General features: G+C 47.8%; 1 protein-coding gene across 1 annotated transcript in view; it reads right to left on the bottom strand.

Annotated features, from left to right (window-relative positions):
* The window catches only part of STK17B (serine/threonine kinase 17b), a 120,518-nt gene that overhangs the window by 49,193 nt on the left and 45,434 nt on the right, over positions 1–25,891 (bottom strand). Inside the window, exon 4 of the mRNA XM_086955406.1 lies at positions 2,445–2,589. Coding sequence (XP_086811532.1) covers positions 2,445–2,589 — 145 coding nt within the window. The remainder of the gene's footprint in view (positions 1–2,444; positions 2,590–25,891) is intronic.

The raw sequence follows: 25,891 nt of genomic DNA on the forward strand, positions 1-25,891 counted from the left end.
TAGTTGGATAGAGTCCTCTTTGGAGATAATCAGGTCAAGGATAGAACCTTTCTCGTGGGTCGGGCTGTCGCATATTTGGGTGAGGTTAAGGGCATCGAGGACATTTTTAAGACTATTTACCACCGCGTCATTGCGATCGTTCCAGTGGAGGTTGAAGTCGCCAAGGTATATTTGGGTGAGCTGCCGTCCGGAATTGGTTGAGATCATATCCATGATTTGTTAGGAAAAGGTGAGGTTGTCCCTGGGTGGGTGGTAAATGCTGTGAAGAGAGCATATCGGTTTGCCCTCACTAAAAATGTCGAGGCAGATGTATTCCCAGGATGTTGGGGATGGGAGGGAGGTGGAATTGACTTTCAGAACAGAGAGGTTGTTCCTGTAGATGCATGCGATTCCACCACCTATTTTGCCTGATCTGTCGAGCCCGATAATGTGGTAGTTGGGAGGAACCAGAATGTCCATTATAGGTGTCGAAGATTCAGTTAGCCAGCTTTCAGTCAGGATGATTAGGTCAAGGTCCAGCGATAAGAGGAGATCAGCAATGGCGGCGGAATGTTTCGAGGCCGATCTGCAGTTGAGGAGAGTGCATTTGAGACGGGGTGTGTTGAGGGAGGTAGATGGTTCTAGAGAGGGACTTTTCTAAGGTTATTGGGGATGGAGAATCTACTGTTTAGTGTGGGGGGTCTAAGTGGATTTGAATGTATCGTGGGAATGGCGAGGTGTGGGGTTGTTGTGTGATTTTGGGGGGCTGGGTCATAGGAGCGGAGAAGGGTGAGTGTGTCTAGGTCAGAAGTGGGGTTGTGGGTGCGACGAGGGCGGTTGTTGCGATGGCGAGCTGGGATTGAGGTCATGTGGGGGGAGAGTTGAGTGGGCGGGTTAATCGGAAGGGTGGGGGACAAGTTGGGCGGGGGGTGTGGTTGTGTGAAGGGTTGCAGGGGCGACGAGGGCAGTTGCTGCGCCTATGAGCAGGGATTGACGCCCGCTGTGGGGCGTGTTGAGTGAGTGAGTCAGCCGGAGGGGTAGGGGACAAGTTGGGAGGGGGAGGTGGAGGTGGGTGTGGGGTGTATGTGGTGTGCGGAGAGTCGTTCTTTGATGATGTGCATGTCTTCTTTGATCTGCATAAGGGTGGCCATGATGTTGTCCATCGTGGGGTAGGTGGTGGAGGTGGGGGTGGTAGTCAGAGGTGAATGACTGACCAGGGAATTCGCGTGCAGGTGGGAGAGTGGGCTGGTGTTCGAGCAGGTCTGCGTTGTGTTAGTGTCCGGGATGGTGTTAGGGAGGCGAGAGTTTATGGGCGGGAGAGGTGTGGATGTGGTAGGGGGGAGGTTGGTGGTATGAGTGAGGGCATTGATGGTAGGCGGGGGGTCAAGGTGTAGGCTGGGAGACTGATAGTAGTGGTGGGGGTGCAGGAAGGGTAGTGGGGGCTGAGAGTAGGAGGGGAAGTGGGACTGGAGATGGTCCTGTTGTGGGGAGGGAGTTAAATTAAGAGAGGAGGTGTGTTCTGCGTTGTTGGTTAGGGGGTAATGGGGACTGAGAATGGGGGGGATAAAGGGGGAGAATTGACGAAATGCGTGTTGTTCTGGTGCTGGACTAGGTTAGGTGTGTTGTGGGTGGGAGCTGTGCTGTCAGGGGTGAGCGGAGTGTTAAAGCCCGCTGTAGGTGTGAGAGGAGTGTTGATGGTATGTGTGGAGGTCCGATGGTTAGTAGAAGGGGTGGGGGTGTGAGTGGTGTATGAGGGGGAGCGATCTGTGTCTGTGTTTGAGGTGTGTGTTACGACTGCCTGGTGCTGAACTGGGTTAGAGGGGTTGTGGGTGTGAAATGTGAGGCCAGGGGTGGTAGGTGTGTCCCTGATTGAGGAGTGTGTAGTAAGTAATTGGCTCTGAGATGGGTTAGAAGGGTTATGGGTGGTAGGAGCTGTGAGGTCATGGATGGTGGGACTGGAGGAGATAGGAGTGTTGGTCCGCGAATTGGAGAGGTGCTCTTTGAAAGTGGGGAACAAGTTGTCTAGTAGTTCCAGGTTACTGTCTGTGGTTTGAGATAGGACAATCCCGTTATTGTAAATAGGGATAGTGGCTCTGACTGGAAAGAATTGGGACGGTGTGATGGAGAGTTAGGCTGTGAGCGGATTTCCTGGTGGAGGAGACGGTGAGTAAGGTGATAAACGCTTTTCTCCATTGCGCTCTGCGTGTGGTGTGGAAAATGATATCAGTGTTCAGGGATCCATTGAACGGTGAGAAGTAGGTGTCAGCAAAGGGGGTTTCAGGGTGTGACCTAAGGAAGTTATGTTTAAAGCGTTTAGCGGCTTTTTTGGTGAGTGACAGTGAATGAAGCAGCTTGCCAAGTGCACACAATTTTGAGAAATAAGACTGACGTGTTATTTAGGTTAAAAAAGATTTCATAGTAATGCTATGTTTAAAATAATTTTGTTTAAAAAAATGTCGGGTTACCTTTAAATCAAGATGCACAACGTCATTCTGATGTAAAAAATTCACTCCTTCAAGGATCTGACAAAGAAGTCTGATGACCTCTTTTTCTGGCAGCATTTCCTCTCCATCAGCGACACACAAGTTAAAGATTTCTCCTCCTGCGGCACTAAAGGAAAAAACGCATACGCCATAAAAAGTTTGCCGAGTGATTTCAGAAGTACCTAGATACTTAGGTCACAGGATCATTATACATTATAGTTATCATTGACTTAGCAAACTTGTGGAACTCAAATTATACACAGCTTGGAAAGATCTGGTTTCTAAACATTACCTCCAAAAGTTTACCAGTACACAAGAATAAGGACTTCTTAACCCAAACATTGATCCCCTTTTCAAAAACCACTCAAACCTTTCCCTTTCTTTTGGGCCAGAAAAGGGGGTGGGAGGGAGAATGTGCAAAAATGTGATTGTGTGTGTGTGTTGATGTGCATTTTTTTTTTTTTGCAGAGGGAGATCAGTGTTGAGTTCGGCGAACATTTTGTGGTGGCAATAATCTGAAACCTTTGAAATACTGAGATGCAAGAGCTTATTTTCATTCTTTCTACAACAAATGTCAAATCTTTTGCAATTTAAGAATAATGGTGCAGTAGGGTATAGTGGTAGAGACCTGGGCCAACCACTTAGATGAAGATCCAAACCAAACAAAATGTCCATGCTATTTTTAGCTAGACAAGCTAAGCTGTCAACTTTTAAGTTCAGGTTATTTTAGGTTGAAGCCTGCGCCGTCTGGTTGTCAAAAGACTTCTTGTGGTCATTCTGAAAGCTTCCCTTAGGAAGATTTCCGTCTATTGATTATCATTTGATTTGTGGGTTATAACTCAAATTTTCTGGCTATCTATTCGCTGGCTGTATTTATTTTACACTGTTAAGCAGGTCTTTCTGTCTCCTGTGGAGCAAAGTGTTTTCACCATCGCTCCTTGTATTCTTCCATGAGTACTCACTTTCTGTAAATGGGCCTTTAAATTTGATTCTTATCTTGTCATATTTGCTGTGTGTTCAAAGACAGATGTCAAAGTCAGGCTCTGTCTTAGGGGATCTTGGTGTATACTTTTTTTCTAACTTCAAAGTGAGAGGATTTATGTGACGATCTTGACGGGTTCTGAGAAAGAAAAGGTTTTGCGCCCTGTATAGTTTGATCAGTAAACTGTATGCACAAATGTATTGGTTATTTCAGATGAAAGTCAGCGCACCAACAGACTATGCATACTCCACTGTAAGCCACTTCACAATACTCCACGACATTCTACTCCACTTTAAGCTATTCCACTCCACTCTACACCACTCTGACACTATACGCTATTCCACTCTGCGCCACTTCACGACTGTACTCCATGAAATTTACGCCACTTTATTCTACTATACGCCCTTTTTGACACTCAGCTCTTGAACACTCTACTCCAGCCTACGACCCTAACTTTTAGCCATGCTAAAACAGCAGCCACACTGGTGTACAGCTTGCTAAAAAAACGACAACACCATGCTACTCTACTCCATGACACTCCTTTCTACACCATTCCCCACTACAACATTCCAAACACTACAAGGTATTCCACTCTATGACACTCCACTCTGACACTGTACTCCACTTTACAACACTTTATTCCACTCCACTACCCTCCTCAACACTCCAGTCCATGATATTCCAGTCCGCTATGCTACTCCACTCTTCGCCACCCTATTCAACCACACTCTTCTCAACACCACTAACTTTTATCCATGCTGAACAGCAGCCACGCTGGTGTACAACATGGTGAAACACATTGGGAAAGCCAATAGCTCTTACATAGGCAAGACCTATTTTGGTTTTGCCAATGCTGGTGTTATTACACTTCCTGGACTACATTTTCTTACCATTATTTTGACTGTAATACTTTTAACCCTCCACTGCTCACTCTTACAATTCTATAATTTTCTTTTAGCACATCATTAGAATGCCTCTTGAAGGAGGCTGGCTCAGTATATGGTGTACAGCTACTGGTGTAGCACCGTGCATCGAGTCCAGGCAACACTTAGTAATAGTCGTCATGGACCCGGATAACCAAAGCTCTCAAGGGGTAGCTGTGGAGAAGAGCGAAGGCTTATTCAGGAGGGTGTAAAGCAGGTGCATTTACACCAATAGTCAGTAAGTCTACACACAAGAAAAAAAAAACACACCAGTATTAGAAAAGTACTTCTGTATTTATTAAATACAACACTAAGAACTACTTGGTATCAATATTCTGAAAGCAGACGTGTGTCTGAGCTTGCTGCATGCCTTTTGTTAATAGAGAGTGGCTGCAGGCAGATTGTGTGCATTTTTTAAGCTGGGCTCTATCAACAAAAGGCATGCAGCAAGTCCAGAAGCACGTCTGCTTTTCAGAATCACTAATATACATTAGCACGCTGTGCTTATGGAATTGCTGCATGCCTTTTGATAAAAGAGCGTAGTTGTTGGGAGATGGTGTGCATTTTTAATGTATTCATGTTGATTGCAGTGCTCACACGGCGCTGCAATTAACATTAATACTTTACAAATAGCAGACAATCTGTCCGCAGCCGCGCTCTATTAACAAAAGGCATGCAGCAAGCTCAGAAGCCACTTGCTGCTGAGCTTGGGCTGTGACCCCCACAGGCTACAGTGAAAGAGGGAACTTGTGTTCTCCTCCACAGGCAGCAGTGTAAGTGGGAATGTGTGTTCTCTTCACAGTGGTCTCTTCCTCAGCCTCCCTAAACAGGTAAATTACCGTTCTTCGTGCCGATCGCTTTTTAAAAAGCGGCGGCGTGAACAGTCTCTGGCAGGATGTGTGCGCGCTTCAAAATAGACACTGTGCACTCGGAGTAGCATAGGTACGCGCATGCACACATTCACCTTATAGGGAAAAGTGCTTGGTATATCTCCTAACCAGAGATATCAATACACACAAAAAATACTTTAAAACAGGCAAGTAAGCATAGGAAGCCACATGGGCCCCTACGGGGTGGGAGGGAAAACATATACTAAAAAAATTGCATGTGAAGTGAGAAAGCAAACGAGACTGATATGCAAGGATGAAGATAACAAGGCATGCATGGAGCCACCAAAGATAAGTAGCTAGGTTACCCCAGGCGCCTGGGTGCAGGGGTGTCGCACCAGGCCAAATGCCCATAGGATAAAACGTGGAAAGTTACGGTTGGTATTTTACTGTTTAAGTACCTTTCGCAAAGAACCCCAAGGAAACTAGCTGGATCAAGGAAGGTTGGAGAGCCACCCCTCCTGTGGATACCCAGGGAACGAGGATACATACATCAGGGAGCCCTGGAAAATGAGTGCGAAGTGGTGTTGAAACAGCCCATTGATGTCAAAGGAGGGTCTTGGAAGTCTGGCGGCTACAGTGCTTTGTGGACCATGTTGGTGTAACCCAAATGTGGATTCTGGACGAGAAGTAGCTGAAAGCAGAGGGAACAGAAGAAAACAAGTTACTTACCTGTAACTTTGGTTCCCCAGTATTGGTAACTTTCATAGATTCCCATGCTTTTGTATCATTCCCCGTCGTCGGAATGGGAGTCTCGGTAATAAAAAATACCATAGTAGTAGGTACAAAAGAGAAAGGAAAGGCCTAGGCCTCATTCCCTTTTGTAGCATATCCGCCTCTTTTTGTAAAAGAGACCAAATTTTAGGCATCAGCCAATCAGAAGAGCCTCACCCCTGGAACCTTCCTGAAGGAACCTCAGAGCCTCAGATTTTCGTAGCCGTTGTGTGCTAGACACCCTACTACTGAAGGCTGAGCTTTCCCAGGGGAGGTGGGTGGGCGCATGGGAATCTATGAAAGTTACCAATACTGGGGAACCCAAGTTACAGGTAAGTAACCTGTTTTCTTGCCCCAGTATTGGAACTTTCATAGATTCCCATGCTTTTGTATCAGAATAGCAAGCAGTAAACCATCATAAACACATTTTGTAAATAAGTACCTTATCACACTGAAAAATGAAATCACAAAACGTGTTACCAATGGAAGGTGGGATAGAAAGGAAAGCCCACCAATCACTTGAAGAGGTTCCTCAAGACAGCTTGGCCCACCGCTGCCTCATCCTGCTGCAATGACTAAGCAGTAATGCTTAGTGAAAGTGTGCACGCTGCTCCAGGTAGCAGCCCTGCAAATGTCCTTTATATGTACCCCTGCTAAGAGGGCTGTTGAGGATGCAATGGATCTCGTGGAGTGAGCACGTATCCTGCCCACCAGAGGTTTTCCTGCCATGTTGTGGCAATGCAGAATAGCACTCGAAATCCATCTTGAGATCCCCTGTTTGGACAGAGGGAGAACTTTGCTCGGAACACCAAAGGCAATGAACAATTGCAAAGTCTTTCTAAATTCCTTGGTACGGTCTATGTAGAATTTTAGACATCATTGTAAATCCATAGTGTGCAATGTCTTCTCCGCTGGAGTGACTGGGTTTGGAAAAAATGTCTTTAGAATTACTGGCTCATTTAAGTGAAAGTCTGTAGGAACTTTAGGAATGAATCTTAGGTTCGTCCGCAAGATGACCGTGTTCCTTTTGAACTGTAAAAACGGCTCTTGGATAGTAAGGGCCTGCAACTCCCCCACTCGCCTAGCCAAGGTCAGGGCTAAGAGTAGAGCCAATTTCCATGACAAGTATTTCAGGTCTGAGCGGTGAATCAGCTCAAATGGTTCCTTCATCAGTTGAGCCAGGACCAAGTTTAAATGCCAAGTTGGAGGAGGTCTCACTGGTGGATAGACCCTGAACAGGCCTTTGAGGAATTGCTGGACAATTCTTGAAGACCATAATGAAGTACCAGAGTCCGATCTCCTGAACCTTGAAATTGCCGCCAAATGGACCTTGATCGTAGAATGGGTCAGGTTAGACTTTGCTAGCGAGAGTAGATAAGGCAGGAGTTGATGAGGTTTCGAAGTAAAAGGATCAACCTTTTCCTTTTTACACCAAATACAAAACCTTTTCCATTTCAATTTGTATGTCTTGTTTGTTGAAGGTGCTCTTGCCTGGGAAAGGATGTCCTTGATCTCCTTGGAAAGAGGGACATTCATGAATTCTCGCTGGTCAGGAGCCATGCAGTCAGGTGTAACGATCTTGGGTCTGGATGCCAAACCTGTCCACCGGACATTGTCAGAAGATCCGGAACTTCCTCCAGCAGCAATGGAGGAACTAGCGACAGCAGATGCAGCTCCGTGTACCAAAACTGTCTCGGCCATGCCGGGGCGATCAGGATAATTTTGCATGGTTCCGTCTTCATTTTCCTGATGAGGCGTGGAATCAGGGGAATAGGTGGAAACGCATAAAGAAACCTCCCCATCCAGACTATCGACAGGGCATTGCCCAATGAGCTCTGATGGTGGAACCTGCTGGCGTATGACCGGCATTTCTTGTTGGTTGGCGTCGCAAAGAGGTCCACCTCCGGCGTGCCCCATGTCTGAAATAGTAGATCCAGAACCTGTTGTTTAAGTTCCCACTCGTGACTGACTGAGGATAACCTGCTCAGTCTGTCGGCGCCTTCGTTCAGCACTCCTGGTAAGTGCTCCGCCTTTAGTGAAATTCCTTGAAGAATTGACCATTCCCATATCTGTTGAGCTTCTCGCGACAAGAGGAGTGATCTCGTTCCTCCTTCTTTGTTCACATAATGCATAGCTGTGGTGTTGTCCGTCCTGACTAGCACTTGTGAACCCTGGAGTCGCGGAAGAAAGGCTTGAAGAGCTAGCCTGATGGCTCTCAGCTCCAACAGATTGATATGTCGTTTTTGCTCGCGAGGAGGCCAATGGCCACTGATCTGCAGATCCTGCATCACTGCTCCCCATCCCTCCAATGACGCATCCGTCGTTAGTATTTGAGGCGAAGGTACGCTTGCGAAGGATAGACCTTGGCACAAATTGTCTTGATGTGACCACCAAATCACTGCCTCTTTCATCTCTCGAGTGACCACCACCTTGTCCTCGAACGATCCGTGCACTTGTTTCCATTGGAGGTCCAGTTGTTCCTGCAGGGGACGCATCCGCAGTCTGGAATTAGGGGAATACATGACGACATCACCCCTAGCAGCGACTTGTAGCTGCGTACAGAAAGACACCTTTTTCCCCGAAGGTTTCGTGCCAGTCATTGTAGTTTCTCTATCCTCTCCTGAGTAGGAAACTCCCTCAAGAGCTTTGAATCCAACAATGCTCCTAGGAACCGTGCTCTCCTTGAGGGCATCAGCGTGGATTTTTCTCTGTTCAAAGTGAGCCCCAGATTTTGGAACAGATTGGTGCAAGCCTGTACAGCGTCCTGCGCTAACTTTCTGGATGGGGCCTTCAGTAACCAATCGTCCAGATAAGGGAAGACCTGGAAGTGGTTCCTTCGCAAAAATGCTGCCACCGGTGCTAGCACCTTTGTGAAAATCCTTGGGGCAGAGTGAAGACCGAACGGCAGAACTCTGAACTGAAAATGGCTCTTGGCTACTGTGAAGCGTAGGAACCTTCTGTGTGCTGGGTGAATCGGGACATGGAAGTACGAGTCCTCCAGATCAAGCGTGGCCATGAAATCCCCCGGGCTGATCATCTTCAATATGTAGTGTAGGGATACCATCCGGAAGGATAGGGAGACGGGATAGGTATTTAGCTCCCTGAGGTCCAAGATGGGGCGCCATTTTTCCAGCGTTTTTCTCACCAGGAAGAACCTGGAATAGAACCCCTGGCCCTGTTGTTGGGAGGGGACCGGCTCTATCGCCCCTTTGCGGAGCATTTGTTGTATTTCGAGCCTTAGGAGATGCAGATGTTTCGATGGAATGGCTGCCGGGGGCCTGGGTGGAGGGACTTCCATAAATTCCAAAGTATGTCCTCGCTTTATGATGTTGATCACCCAACGGTCCGATGTTATTTTGGACCAATTTTGAAGGAATTTTGACACCCTGCCTCCAACTGATGATTTCCTGGAGGAGGGAACAGTAGGCAGAGCCAGGAGGCCGCTATTGGCGTTTGGACGTGTCCAGCCAACGGGCAGCCTGTTTGCCCTTGTTGTAAGGCCTCGAGTAACCCGAAGATTGGCCCTGTCTTTGCTGGTATGACTGACGGTTTTGGTGGTATCCTGAGCTGTTTGAAGAATAGCGTTGCTGCTGTTGTTGGTATGAACCTCTAAAACCACCTCCTTTGCCTCTTTAACCTCTGAAAGGAGATTTGCGATACTGGAGGGTTCCTAGCGACCTGGCTGATTCTGTGTCCTTTTTGATCTCTTGAAGAGTATCATCTATTAATTTCCCGAATAAGGCGTCGCCATCAAAGGGCAGATCAAGGACCTTGTTCTGAATTTCCTGTCTAAACCAAGTTGCCTTCAGCCATCCTTGGCGTCTTAACACTGCCGCTCCTGCCAACGCCCGAAAGGACGTCGTGGCAATGTCCATGGCACAGTCTATAATTTCCATAGAGACCGCCTCACCCTCTTGTAAAGTCTTCTTCTCTTCTGCCACTAACTCCGGTGGAAGCTGTTCGAGGTATGGAGCTATATCACACCATAATTGGCGATCATATCGTCCTAATATTGCCAAAGCATTTGCGGCACTTATTAGCAGGCTAGCCATCGATGAAAACCACTTGCCCGTGTTATCAAGTCGTCGTCCATCCTTGTCAGGAGGGGCCGTTAAGGGAGCAGAGGGGTTCCTCGACTTCCTCTGTGCTGCCTGCGAGATGACCGAGTCAGGCTTTGGATGGCCCGTTAGCGCTGCCGGTCCATCATCTGGTGCTTTATACTTTTTATCCAGACGCGGTAGTACAGGGACCACCGTCGCTGGGTTTTTCATAGCTTTCAAACATTCTTCCCACAAATGATCCACAATCGGAATCGACCTGGTTGTCTTGCGGTGTGTTTCTTTGAAATCATATAAGAAACAGTCCGTGGTTTGAGCGGGCATTACCAGTTTAAATCTCCCCGCTGCACGTTCCATCAGCTGGTGAAAACTGCCGATGTCAACAGGAGGTGAATACACCAAGTCTGGATGAGGCGAAGCTTGGTCTGGGATGATGTATTCATCATATTCATCCTCATCATGATCAGATTCTTGGTCACCATTGGATGATTCATCGTCATCATCCCCATCCGGGTCATCAGCTGGCTCTGACTGAGCCTGAGGCACCGGCCGCTGAGGTTGATGCGGCGTCTGTATCGGAAGTTCCGGAGGGACTAAAGATGAGAGGTTCCTCACTGGTGTCGAAGGAGCAGACTTACGTGGTGATGGTCTTTCCGCTTTTGACTTATAGTCCTGCAGCATCTTGTGGAGGTCATGCAGGAATGTTGTAGGAACCGAAACCATGGCTTGTGGCTCATAGCTCTTAGAGTGGGCCATTTGGTGATATTCTCCTTCCCCCTGGTCATATGCCCCTTCTGAATCTGTCTCTTGACTTTTGATTAGTAGCGGAGACGGGCTATTGGCATAGTCATAAGTGTCATGTCCATCTTCCTCAGATTCTCCCTGGTCCAACAACAAGATGTCACCCTTCTCGGGGGATGTCATCTCAGGAGTGATTCTAGTTAAAGAAACCATCACTCGTCTCTCCGTAGCCAGTATTGTCGATGGTTCCGTCGACGCCGGAGATATCCTCATCGACGATATTGGAATTACAGATGTAGTCGTCGACACCACCGTCTACGAGCCCGCCGACGTAGTAGAAATGGTCGTCGCCGATGCACTCGTCGACGACACCACCGTCGCCGATACCGTTGTCGACGTCGTCACTGCCGACGATGATGGTTTCCTCGTCGACGATGTTGTTGAAGCCGTAGACGTCGTCTTCGTCGACGATGCCATCGGCACAGTCCCCGTCGACGCTGCCGTCGACGATACCTTCTTCGACGACGAAGCTTTCGTCAACGATTCTCCCGCCGACGAGCCCGTCAACGGGACCAATTGGATTTTGGGCTTCATTTTCTTCGTCGACGGACCCACCATCGACGATGTCTTCGTCGTAGAGGACTTAGAACTCCTCTCTGAAGAATGTGAAGAGGATTTTTTGAAGGCTGGGTCTGTCTTCTCACCCTTAGGAGGCGAAACCAGTTCTGCCTTATCCATCCCACTGCGGTGGGGGGGAACTTCCTGAACCCCGGCTATAAGACTCTCTGGGGGTCTTTTTAGAAGCCTTTGAGGGGTGCCCAACAGAGGAAGATGGGGAACCTCTACCCCTTTCCACTGACCTTTTTGAGGAAGCAAATGAAGACGATTCCTCCTCATCACTGGAAACTCCCTGTTTCCTCTCCTTCTGCCTCTGTAGCCATGTAAGCAGTCTTCCAGCACGATCTCTCAAGGTCTTGGTGGAAAGAGTGCAGCAAATTTTGCAGTCCTCTGCCTTGTGTTCCGGATAAAGGCAGTAAATACAATCCTTGTGTTTGTCCTCCACAAACAGCCTTTTCTTTCCACAGGTGGAACAGGGCTTGAAAAGGGCTTTCTTTTTCTCAACTTCAGCCATCCTGATGAAAAGGAGAGATTTCTTAAGCAAACTGAAGAAATCCTGAAGAAAAAACTGTAGAAATCTACTTGAAGAGTTGAAAAATAGAGCAGAGCTCAAAGGAGACTCCCTAGCACAACGTGCGGTAGAAAATCTGAGGCTCTGAGGTTCCTTCAGGAAGGTTCCAGGGGTGAGGCTCTTCAGATTGGCTGATGCCTAAAATTTGGTCTCTTTTACAAAATGAGGCGGATATGCTACAAAAAGGGAATGAGGCGTAGGCCTTTCCTTTCTCTTTTGTACCTACTACTATGGTATTTTTTATTACCGAGACTCCCATTCCGACGACGGGGAATGATACAAAAGCATGGGAATCTATGAAAGTTCCAATACTGGGGCAATCCAAACCACCTGGAGATGTCCAGGAGGAGCAGGAGCACAATGCCACCACTTTTTGGAGGTACTTGCTGTAGCACGAAGGTCTTAATGAAGCAGATGTGGAACCCATTTGACAATGCAGGAGCAGTCCACGAACTGTCCCAGGACGGTGGGGAACGCAAAAGGGTCAGTGGCTGGCAGAACCACCAACAAGCCTTGGCTAACAACAATCGGGTTGCAGGAAACAATACTTGGTTGCAGACCAGCAAGGTTGGTGGTCCTTACCCAGCAAAGGTAAGTCAGAGCCAGCACGCAGGCGAACCAGCAGGATTTAATAAGGACCCCAGGAGGACTCACTGGCAGCAGGCACAGGGAATCGCAAGGAGGTCTCAGCAGCACACAGAAGATTGACACCCACATTGCAGGAAATGAAGAGAGGTCGACACTCTTGGAGCTGTGCGATGCTGGAGGCTGGGGCTTCTTGGAGCTCAAAGGTCTTCAGTCAGGAGAGTCAAATGCCTTGACAACGGCAAACAGACGTGGTGCACAGGGATGCTGTTCAGGTCGACTGGAAAGGGATTACAGTCCTCCACTTTGCAGGGAAGACTGGTATGGCCTCTGGGGAGCCAACAATCACATCCTGTGTTGCAAAGCCGGGAGGTCTCTGTGGGACAGCAGGATCAGCAAACCAGTCGTCAATGAGGAGATGCTTGCGGATGCAGGAAAGGGACACCTTCACATCAAGGGGGAATTCCTTCTTGCTTGGATGCATGAAGCGTCGCGGGGGATGCACCACCACAGAGTTGCAAAAACTTGGAAGAGCACAGAGACAATGTTGCAGTAGGAGTCTTCCTACCAAGAGCAGCCTTGTCTTGGTTCCTGGCTCGATTCAGCAGAGAAGTTCCAGTGTCCAACAGCATAAGTGTCTACAGACAGGTCTTGACAGTGTCCAGGACGAATCTAAGGACCCACCCTCAGGGGAGGACAACTTCTGTGGTGGCCCAGCTACAAAGGGGGCCAGGGACGCTACTCTGGGGGCCTAACCAAGCAGATGCTCCCAGGGGCCAAGATTAAAGATAGCAGAATCAAGCGGCCACCTGGAGGAACTCTGGGCACCTCCAATGGTAGGAGGTGGTCACTTCCCTGTCCTTTGTGTAGTTTCACAACAGAGTGGGAGTCAAGGGCTCCTGTAGGTGGAAACTGGTTTATGCAAGGAGGGCAGCAAATCTGCCCTTCAACGCAGTCTGGAGCTTGCAAGCACCCCCACCCTACCTAATTGTAATGGGGAGTTAGTCAAACCTCTCCTCTACAGGAAATCCTTTGTTCTGCCTTCCCCTACCTGAGTTAAGCTAATAAGCAGGGGGGACACAACAGTGTCTGGGGTCAGCAGTAGCAGGAGCTGGCAAACAGAACCTGCAAGGCTACACAGGTAGGTATTGGGGGTTCCTCTAAGGAGACCCCCGTTCATGGTATCTTGCAACTAGTGCAGGAATCAGTGTAGCTGCACAATTCCAACATGTTTGATACTAAACATGACCAGGTTCGGAGAAGCGATAATATAGTTGGCCATCTTAAGTTGCCAGTGTTCACTGCATATCTTAAAATGGCTTCCCCCACACTCACAAAGCCCAGAGAATGGTGTTCGGGGTTTGTATGGGTGCCCACGCACTTAGAACCATGCACCCTGCCTGTGGCTGTAAGGCCTACCTTAGGGGTGATTTATAAGTCTTAAATGCAGTGACCTGGATAGAAGGAAAACCTTTTATTTAAAGTGAAAGGTGCATTCAAGATTTCACACAGGCTGCAGTGGCAGACCTGCAAACACGGTTTGCATGGGTTCCCATGGGTGGCATAATACATGCTGTAGCCCATGGGAGACCACTGATGTGCCAAAGCCCTGGATACCTCAGTACCATATACTAGAGACGAACAGGGGTACACCAGTATATCAATTGTGGGTTGTATAAAGTACTTGCCAATCAATTTGGAGGAGTGAGCACTGCCACTGGGGTCCTGGTTAGCAGGATCCCAGTGAACTGCAGTCAACACACACTCTGACCCCTGGCAACAAGTAGGGGTAACTATGTTAGAAAAAATCCTACTTTCCTACACATGTTTTCTTGCTCTCTTCTTTGCTTGCTGCTCTCCAACTGAAACACCACCCCTTTATCTGATACTGCATGTTGAACCTACTCCACCAACCACTGCTTGTCCTTGCCAAAAACTCCTCTGTTGCTACCCTACCCACTACCTGTTGACACCATGCATTAACCTCTCCCCACCCGCTCCTACACTGCTCTCCTGCTGTCAAAATCCCTAAAAAAATATTTTCATTTTTTGGATGGCCTGGCAGCTCCCATTTGCTGGCTTGTCCTCTCAGTTTTAAACAGTAATTTTTGAGCATCTTTTAAAATCTTTACACTATTTATTTACCTTCCCTCCAAGTGGAGTCCATCATCATCAAATGGTGAATAAAACAATTATAACCAGAGGATTCTCCCAATTTCAAAATTGACGGGTGCTGACCTGAAATAATGTTCACTTCAGCCTCTGCCCCTGATTAAAGGCATCGGTGCCATACAGTGTGCTGAAGGTCCTTGGCCCACCAGACAACACACTGAAAGCAGTAAGAGTGCTGCTCTCCCTTGACATTAAAGCCATCCCTAGGGGTTCCAAAACGACGGGCGAGGGATTGTTAGAAAGGAAAGTGTCACCTCTTCCAGGGGATGCCTTCCCTAAAGCATTCAGACTTTGGGAGTGCGGCTGGGACAAATTCCTGAGTAACAATCCCTACTAGATGCCAGGGAGTTTGTTTCTTTGTGGTGGGATGAACGCAGGGAAATCGTCCGGCCTACTCTCCAAGGGGAACAAGATAGTTATATTTGGCCACCTACGGCATACAGTATGGGGCAATGGGACAGCCCACTTCAGTCATTAGCTATCTTCATCTTGAAGGCAACTCAATCTTTCATAAATAGAACATCCTCACACAAAGTATTGCCTTTAGTACCATGGACTACTATGGCAGAATGTGCTTTTTGGGACTTAAAAAATGCATTTGCTGTTAGCCAAGGTTTTTTTTTTTTAAGACTAAAGACGGCCTGGCAAATTTCTCAACAATAACAATTTGCACAAACAAGTAGGGTATTTTTTATCAGGAGAATTATGTGAAACCCCGCAGATTGAGGAACTTTCCCTCATAGAAATGTTAGGGAAAGAAATCTTTTCGGCCAAAGCTTGAAGTTTGCAAGGCATTTTTGGTAAGAAAATTGAGTGGAATCCTCGAACTTCACACTACTCATACGCCAATGGGTGTCTAGTTTTCAGAAATGTTTGAGTTTTATAGGTTTCTTTGGGTGGCGGCTGAGCTCAACCTCAAATACCACAGCTACTCACATCCCCAAAATAGATCAAATTATTGCAAAAACAAGGGCCCCATATTGTGTTTTGGGGACTATTGTACTGCGAGCTCTAGGCCTAACTGGAGAAGAGGAGTACTGTTAGTATTGAGAGAAGTGTGGGAACACAGAAAAACTGAATATTTGTAATAATCATTTAATTTTTGTTTCTAAATGTTCTGCTTTCCAAGTGTAATTCAGTGACCAAACATTTTGCATAATGCCCTCTGAATCACAATCTGTGTTTAACCACATAATCAGACTTTTACAAAATAACTACTATTCCAAAACTCAGTATCTAGGGGCTTTCTTCATAGCCATGTTTCATTCATTAGATTTTACCATATGAATTACTGCATGGTTGGTACACTATGACACAATTTGCACAACCAACAAACATTTTATTTGACTGCAACCTAAAGTGTCCAACTGACATAATTCTATAATGTATTTGTAAATCAGCTTTCAGGGCAAAGTTTTACAGATGAAAAGGTTGTCCCCAATTGCTATTTTTTTCATTATTTCAACAGGAAGTGTCTTTGGAAAAATCAAGACAGGTCTAGAAGAATGACCCCTTGCTGAATTTGTATTTAAGTCTATTTTTCAGAGATCTGTGTTTTTTTTTGGGATCACCAATGGCTAACACACTTGTTTTCACCACAGACCTCAAGCAGGCAGAAACCACACAAAACAGGAAACATTAACTACCATTTAGAAAAATACAAAAACTGTGTTAGACAATGCTTGTTCCTGAAAGCTGAGGCGACTGATCTTAGCACAGCAAACTTTTAGCTGACGCTATTTTTAGAAAAACAAAAACAGCATGTCTTTCTGTTTTTCCATTTTTCTAAAAATTAACTAAAAGGTTTCAGCCAGTTCCTCATTTCCCTCTAGGGAAATCCACAACCCATAGTTGCATTTAGATTCCCCAACATATGGGAACAAAATGCCACAAATTTGACCAAGATAGATTTTATGGGAAAAATTTGAAGGCTTAAGCACAAAGTGCCCCAACCAACAGAGCTTGGCACTGAAATAGGAAAACTTCTCAGAAGCTAAGGGGTCAAAATCATTGTGCATGAAGAACAAGTTACTTACCTTCGGTAACGCTTTTTCTGGTAGATACAGTATCTGCCTGTGGATTCCTCTCCTTGTGAATATCCCCTTGCGTCAGCAACATTTGGAAATTCTTTTTGTAGCTTCGCGCCGACGTGGACGTCGTCCTAGAGGCACGGCATCGCGCGCGACTCCGCTGACATCACCGACACCATAATAGGCCCACGCCGGCGTGATGACATCAGTTCCGCCCTTTTTTCCGTGCCTTCGAGGCACACAGACAGACCGATGACAGTAGATAGATACACAGTACACAAATGTCAAGATAACACACACAGTGTGAAGCAAATGCAGAAATGCAATTAAAATAAAACATGTCCTTGACAATAAACTCCGGTATAGAAGAGTGGACAACGGGGAGGCGGGTGGGTCAGTGAGGAATCCACAGGCAGATACTGTATCTACCAGAAAAAGCGTTACCGAAGGTAAGTAACTTGTTCTTCTGATGGATACATCTGCCAGTGGATTCCTCACCTTGTGAATAGAGTCCCACAGCAGTCCCCATTCCCGGAGGAGGGTATCCACTCTCCTATACCAGGAAATCTTGGAGGACAGAGCGAGCAAAGTGGCCGTCCCTCCTCACGTCGGTATCCACAAAGTAATGCTTCGCGAAAGTCTGGAGAGAGGCCCAAGTCGCAGCTCTACAAATATCCTCAACAGGTACACCTCTGGAAAGAGCAGATGTTGAAGACTTAGCTCTAGTAGAATGAGCCCTTATACCCTCTGGAGGTTCCTTACCCGCCAGGAGTAGCAGATGTTGATGCATAAAACAATCCATCTTGAGAGCGTGCGCTTGTGCACCGCCTTCCCCTTCTTGCAGCCAGCAAAACCAACGAACAGCTGGTCATCCAACCTGAAATCTCTCGTCCTGTCCAGGTAGAAACTCACCGCCCTCTTAGGGTCAAAGCGGTGAAGCCTTTCCTCCTCCTTGGAAGGGTGAGGGGGGAGGATAGAACGTAGGGAGGGTAACGGACTGCCCCAGATGAAATGGAGTTACCACCTTTGGCAGAAAAGCAGCCCTGGTCCTGAGAACCATTCGATCAGCATGAATGGACAAAAACGGGGGCTTTGAACTAAGAGCTTGAAGCTGACTTAACCTCCTTGCAGAGGTAATTGCCACCAGAAAAACAGTCTTGAAAGACAAAAGTCTCATGGGACACTTGTGCAATGGTTCGAAAGGCGAACCCATCAAAAACGTAAGCACAAGGTTCAAATCCCATTGAGGAACAATAAAAAGGTGTTGGGAGGAAATTTATTTGTAAGACCCTTGATGAATCGTAATACAATAGGAGATTTAAATAAAGAGGGCTAGTCCGGCAAACAAAGGAAAGCCGATAAGGCTGATCAATAACCTTTGATAGTTGCCATCGCAAAACCCTGCAGGGCCAAAGAAAGTGCAAATTGAAGTATATTGGACAAACGAGCCCTTAAAGGGTCAATGGACTTCTCCCCACACCAAACAACAAATTTGGACCATCTATAAGAATAGATAGACTTAGCGGAGTCAGGACTAGCCGACAAAATGACATCCACCACATCCTGTGGAAGAGAAAAGGAACTCAGATTGCCCCGTTCAATCTCCAGGCATGAAGGTGTAAGGTCTGGAGGTGGGGGTGGGGGTGGGGGTGTAGAACCTACCCCTCCATCTGTGAGAGGAGATCTGCCCTGTGAGGGAGACGGAGCGGCGAGCACGAGGAGAGGTGGAGAAGATCTGTGTACCACACCCTTCTTGGCCAATCCGGGGCGATCAATTTAACTTGGGCTCGGTCTTGGCAAATCTTCCTCAGTACCTGAGGAATCAAGGGTATGGGAGGAAACGCGTAAAGGAGTTGAGAGTCCCAACTCAACTGAAACGCGTCCCCCAGGGCTCCTTGCATCAGAAACTGGAGACTGCAGAATGACGGGCAGTGAGCATTCTCGTGAGTGGCGAACCGGTCCACCAGAGGAGTTCCTCACGTCCGGAAGACGTGACAAACCACCTCCGGGTGAAGCCTCCACTCGTGGTCGGCCGAGAACTGCCAACAGACTGTCTGCACGTACATTCAGAACCCCAGCCAGATGATTTGCCATCAATCAAATCTGATGGTCCTGAACCCAGGACCAGAGACGCAGAGCCTCTCTGCAGAGACACTGCGACCCTACTCCTCCCTGCTTGTTGACATACCACATCGCGGTGGTGTTGTCCGTCAGGACTTGAACTGACCGACGGCGAAGGGAAGGGAGGAAGGCCTTGAGCGCTAAACGTATGGCTCACAACTCTAGAAGGTTGATGTGAAGCAACCTTTCCTCTGGAGACCAAAGACCTTGGACCTCCAGATCCCCCAGATGAGCACCCCTAGAGTGGATGCATCCATTATCACTGTGGCCACCGATGGAGGTAGTTGAAAAGGCTTTCCTTGTGACAGATTGCCTTCCACGCTCCACCAAGAAAGATCCGCCACAGTTTCCCTGGAGATCCTGACTGACTCCGAGATCTCCGTTGTGCTGATACCACTGCCTGCGTAGGCACCACTGGAGCGCCCTCATGTGCCAGCGTGCATGGTTGACCAACAGAATGCAAGAAGCCATCAGACTGAGTAGACGAAGGACCTTCAGGACCGGAACAACCGCTCCACTGTGAACTAAAGGAATCATTTCCTGTATGTCGTGAATCCTTTGAGGAGGAGGGAATGCACGACACACAGTAGTGTCCAGTACCGCACCTATGAACAGGTTGCGCTGGGAGGGCACCAGGTGAGATTTGGGTACATTTATCGAAAAACACAACCTGTGCAACAACTGAGTTGTCTCTTGAAGATGATGGAGCACTATCTCTGGAGAATCTGCCTTGATCAGCCAATCGTCCAGATACGGAAATACAGGTATCCCCGACCTTCTGAGATGTGCAGCTATTACTGCCATCACCTTGGTGAAGGCTCGAGGCTCATTCAGACCAAACGGAAGGAACGCAAACTGGTAGTGGTGCGACCCAACCGTAAAACGGAGATACTTCAGGATAGGAATATGAAAATACGCATTGTGTAAATCGATCAACACCATCCAGTCTTCTTCCAGCAGCGCCTGAAGAACCTGCGCAAGGGTAAGCATCTTGAACCTCTCCTGTTTGAGATAGAGGTTCAAAATCCTGAGGTCCAGGATTGGACGAAGTCTGCCATCCTTCTTGGGGAATCAGGAAATACCGGGAGTAGCATCCCTGACCCCTCTCCTGCTCCGGAACCACCTCTATCGCACCCTTTCTGAACAGTGCCAGAACTTCTTCCTGAAGGAGAAGCAGGTGGTCCTCTGAACAAAAACCCTGGCAAGGAGGGTAATTTGGGGGAAACTCCCGAAAAGAAAAGCATAACCATTTTCCACAACATTGAGAACCCAAAGATCTCATGTAATCAATTCCCAATCTCGTAGGAAATGGGTAAGCCGACCACCCACTGGGCCCACATGATCCGGAATGGCGGATCTAGGGCTGCTTTGCTGCGTTGGCATGGAGCTGGGAAGGGGAAGAGGAGGAGGAGGAGGAGGCTTGACGACCTCTGGGACGAGCTCTTTGTCTGCCGCTATAAGACTTGTACAGCGTATTTTGCTGCTGCTGTGGCCATTGTTGAGATTGTTTGTAGGCTCGAAAGGAAGACCTGCCAAATCCTCTGAAGCGCTTCCCAAATGTGCCTCTTGTCTGAAGGCCCAACAACTTCGCCGTCGCTCTGCTGTCTTTAAAACGCTCTGAAGCAGCGTCAACCTTCTTCCCAAACAGTCCAGACCCATCAAAGGGCAAATCCATCAAGGACTGTACATCTGCTGAGAACTCCGACGACTTTAACCACGCAGCTCTCCTAGTGGCCACCGAAGAGCCCATGACTCTCGCCACCAAATCTGCTGTGTCCAGCCCACTCTGGATTACCTGCCTTGCTGCAGCCTGAGTGTCCGATATAACCTCCTGAAAGTCCTTTCTATCCCCTTCAGGAATCTTGGGCACTAACTGTTTTACAGAATCAATCAGGGCATGGATGTAACGTCCCATCAGGCAAGTCTCATTAGTAGATTTTAATGCCATGCTGGCTGAGGAGAAGACTTTCTTAGCTGCCTGACTTCTTAGAGCAGGCAGCCTGCACAACTAAACTTTCAGGCAGGGGGTGTGTAGATAAAAAGTCAGGGTCATTAGGAGCCACCCTATATATCCTCGCAACTGCCCTTGAAACGGCAGGGGCTGACAAGAGGTTTCTTCCATACCTCATAGATTGGCTCAGCCAAAGCATCATTGAATGGCAGCATTGGTTCAATTACAGAGGAAGGAGAATGGAGGACCTCCGTCAGAATATTTGACTTGTACTCAGCAGTAGGCAGAGTGATGTTTAACAAGTCTGCCGCCTTCTTTATTACCACATGGTAAGGAGTCACATCTCTAAAAGGTGTATCAGATGAGAGGCCATATCCCACTCAGGAGACAGTTCCAGGCCATTAGCCTCCCTCAGGTCATCAAAAGGATCCTCAGACTCCTGAAGCTCACCTTCCTCCACGTCTTCATCCCGATACCTCTGTTCCTCCAGAAGCCTCTGTGCCTCACGCCTCGACCTCTCCTTCACAAACTAAGCCGACGGTTCCATGATCGACTCCACCGGAGTCGGTGCAGGCGTCGAACCTGAAGTCGGGTGAGGCAGTTTAACTCGAGGTCGAACCGGATTTGGCATCGGAGTCGAGAATACCGGCGTCGAAGGAATCTGAGTCGATGGATTCGGCATAGACAGCCTCGGCGTCGAAGACTTCGCCAGCGTCGGAAAATGCTAATGCGGTGCTGGAGCCGGCATGAAAGGTATGAAGGGCGCAGGGGCATAAGCCTGGGGAACACCCAGACTAAACGCCGTAGGACGCGTGGGACCAACAGGCCCTGGAGTAGACCCCGGAAAGGCAGGATATGAGCCCCCAGGCTGCTCCCGAGGGAGCGGAGTCGTCACGACGTCGACCTCCTCTTCAGGCTGGTGCACCGGAGTCGACTGACCCGCAGGCAACTGAGCCTCGACTTCACCAACTTCCTCCACTTCACCTTCATCCTCCTGCCCTGAAGGATGGGACGGAACCGGAGATGGATTCACTACCTGCTTAGTTGAGCCAGGCGAATCCGCATGCGAAGCCTCACCCTCTGAGATCTGTGCTTCCGAAGCCGAAGACACCACCTCCTTCCGAAGCAGCTTAACCTGCGACTTCGGTCTCGTCCTTTCCAGAATGATGCCTTGACTCATGGCTCCTCAAACGAGATCTCGACCTCGAACGCAGAGTTCGCGACTTCGAAGTTTTCTTCTCCTTACTTTTTAATTTTGCAACGAGAAGCTTAGTCTTCCTCTCTCGAAGGGCCTTTGGTGTCATTTTCTTGCAAGATTGGCACTCCTGGTCATGGTCAGAGCTCAGACACCAGACGCAGCACTAATGCGGGTCAGTGATTGACATTGTCTTGCCACATTAACCGCAAGCCTTAAATCCTGTCTTCTTCGATGCCATCTCGAAAGAAGACAATAAAACACAGAGAAAGATCACACAGTAACAAAGTTACTGTAACAGCTACAGACGATCCCTTGAAAACCGTTAGCGACGACGACGCGGAAAAAGGGAACTGATGTCATCACGCCAGCGGGGGCCTATTATGGTGTCGGTGACAGCGGAGTCGCGCGCGATGCCGTGCCTCTATGACGTCGTCGCGAAGCTACAAAAAGAATTTCCGAATGTTGCCGACGCAAGGAGATATTCACAAAGGTGAGGAATCCACTGGCAGATGTATCTATCAGAAATGTAGAATCATGTACTGTGCCCTTCCATTCCAAAGAAAACAGGCAAACATCTGTCAGGCAATTATCCACAATCAAGGTATGAAGCTGCGTGACTACATTAGGGTGGGGTCTACACGGAGCGCCCAAGCGCTCCACAGCAGGGTACAATAAAAGATACCCCAAATCACTGCGCTTTGGCCAGCAATCAGCCGATGTACTTCAGTGAAGAATTTGGGGCTATCAGGATTTGGGCCATATATCAATACAAGAATGATATGGCGTCTATGAAGTGTGCCAGCGAGTAGGACGTATCTCCCATCCACATTGCAAATTGTTTGCATGGAGGGTCAAGCGAGGCCCTTCCTCATAAGCATATCAGTGCCCCGAGCACAGTTAGAGTAAAGGGATACGTGTGTTACCGCACACCAACCTGCACGCAGACAGGAGGCGGTCTTCTGGGTGAGGTGGAGCTCGAAGGAAATAGATGTCTATATAGTGTTGTTTGAGGTACAGGTGTATCAATCTGGCCTTCTGCTGGTCATTGAGCCTGCGAACGTTCCACGTTAGGCATCTAGTCGTGGTCATCGTGCTGACTGGGGGGAGTGATGTACTATGCCAAGTAAGGCTAGGGTGTGCGTGTGGTATAAGCGTGTGCAGGTTTATCGCCGGGTGTGATGTGTGCAATTCTGTGCTGGGAGGGGTTGGTGGAGGGTAAGGACGTTCAGGGAAAGTTTCAAAGAATGCAAACCATTCAAAACTCTCCCACCCCCAAACCATTCCAACCAGCGAACATGGTTGTACATGCCCATCCCGCCCACTTCCCAACCCCACAACCTAAAAAACTGTGCAGCACAATGAGAGACATGCCAGGAGACATCAGGAACCCATGCATACAACCCAGTTAGGGGAAAAACTCGATACAGGGTATTAACACACTACTGGGAGGTGGTATGGGCACTTAGAACTTGAGTAACATACTGGGATATAAAGTGTTGAAGAGGATCCGGAAAGGATCACATGTTGGGGAATGGCCAGTATGGTATGTGTGGTTGAGTTGAATTGGCAAGATGAAGGCTCCATATCATGAAGGAGAACAATACCGGTGGCACAAAAAGTATTTATTTATTGTCACTGAGGCGGCTTTCCTCTGGGAGATGCGGGGACATCAGGGGGGCACTGCTCGAGTCGAAATGTGGCTGGAGAATGTGATGGCTGAAATGTGCAACATCTGCTTTCTGGAGCATTTGTTTGGCTGGGAATAATGCGATGCACGTCACCTACCCCTCCAACGTAAAGTCGGGGTACAAGAAGATCACACTGACTTGATATTGAATTGAGGCGCACTAGTGGACTGTAGGACCTCGCACAAATCGCGTTAAAGGAGGCTGGCAACAATGGGTCTAGCCAGTGCGCTGGGTTGGGGTCTTGGTCCTAGTGATTGGTGAAGACCGCTGAAAGGGGGGATGCAAAGAGGGATCTAAACATTTTCTCCACATAGTCTTTCCGCCGATCAAACGCAGTGGATTCTATGACCCCAACGATGCAGCGTTTATTGTGCCGAGAGCGCGCCTCAAATTCTTTATTGCAGTATTGGATTCTACTAACTATCCCCGTCACTTCCCATAGGATTCATAGTTATACATTTCACTTAAATATTGTCAGTGGGTTGTGGGATAGTTATACTCCAACTGTTTTTCGGTCTTGGAAGGCACATCAACTCAGTCCATAGAGCCTGGGGGTCCAGAAAACCAAATCCTGGGCTATGTTCTAGAGGATGATCTAGAAAATATACTGGTCCTTTAAATATGAGATTAATAAATATCTGCACTCTAGACAGAAGTCATGTAGGGAGACGTCTGGTACCAGCCTATCAAAAATGCCTCAACATTGACTGCATGTGTGTGTGCCCAGATGCATATACTTGGCATTTCACGTTTTCTTTCATCAGAATGCCATGATCCAATTTCTATTTGTGTATGACCTGCAGAACGAGACTAGAAGTGTGCGAGACCCCTGAAATTATTTCTACAACTCTGTATATGTTTCAATAGACCCAAGTGCCATTTCAGGTGTTCCAAAAGCAATGACTGCATTGTTTGATCAAATAGCATGTTATCGTGATTCCCTCCATTCATATCATCTCTGCTGTACATGTGACAGCAGAAACCATTTAAAAAGCACACTTATATGCAGGGTGAAACTGTGTTCAATCACATTTCTCCTGTTTCATGATATTTGCTAGACCCAACAGCATTAGGATGGTCCCTCCCCACCCCCAACTTTCGCCTTCCTCTCCTGCTTTTACTAACTTTATTTTTCCTAGTATTAGGATTCTGTGCACTTTACCACAGCTAACCAGTGCTAAAGCAGCTGTGCATCTCTTCCCTAAACATTGTCATATTGGTTCATCCCCAGTTGGCATTTTTAATTTATTTAGAAGTCCCTAGTAAAGTGCACCCCACGTGCCCAGAGCATGTAAATTACATGCTATCAGTGGATCTGCAGCACTTATTGTGCCACCCACTTAACCAGCCCTCCAATCATGGCTCAGGCCTGCCATTGCAGAGTCTGTGTGGTTAGTTTACACAGGCTGATTGACTTGGCAAAATAAGCTTTTTTCCAGGCCCAAACCTCCCTTTTTATATGCATAAGTCACCCCTAATGTAGCCCCGGGAGGTTGCATTCTGCTATCTAAAAGGCAGGCCATGTACTTTTAAGTTTTACTGGTAGTGAAAAACTCAAATTTGTTTTTCACTATTGCAAGGCTTATATCTCCCGTAGGATAACATTGCAATTACCTTATTATATTTTATAAGAGTCATTTCCAACTGGAAAGATATAACAGTTTAAGTTTGGTGTGTCTGGAATCACATTTTAAAATCCACTCATGGTGAAGTCAGATTTTAAATTGAAATTCTAAAAATGCCACTATTAGAAAGATGGTATTTTCTTACTTAAGCCATTTGGGGCCTGCTCTCTCATCACATGTCTGGGGTGCGTGACTGATGAGCTTGTGTAGTCCCCCTAGGCAACCACACACAATGGGAGCTTCGGTGTGAGGTGAGCCATCCCGGCAGGATGGGAGGGAGGAGCTGGACCCAGCCTCACATCTGAATAGACTGTGTCCTGTACCCACACAAAGGGCTGCATATCCCCTGGAGTGAGTCTAGAGCCAGGGCCAGAAATGAGGACCTCTGTGCACTTCAAAGACCTTTCTTTGAAGTCTCCCCCCAATTTAAAGGCACAACTGGGTAGAAGTCTGGACCTCTGCCATCACCACTGCAGTACACTTTTAGACCTGTGAATAATATGCCAGGACGAACTGCTGTACTTCTGAAGGACTGCCACTCCTCTGGATTGTTGCTTTGCTGGCC

This window comes from Lissotriton vulgaris, chromosome 2_1 (assembly GCF_964263255.1).
Source record: "Lissotriton vulgaris chromosome 2_1, aLisVul1.2, whole genome shotgun sequence".
Classification (NCBI taxonomy): Eukaryota; Metazoa; Chordata; class Amphibia; order Caudata; family Salamandridae; genus Lissotriton; species Lissotriton vulgaris.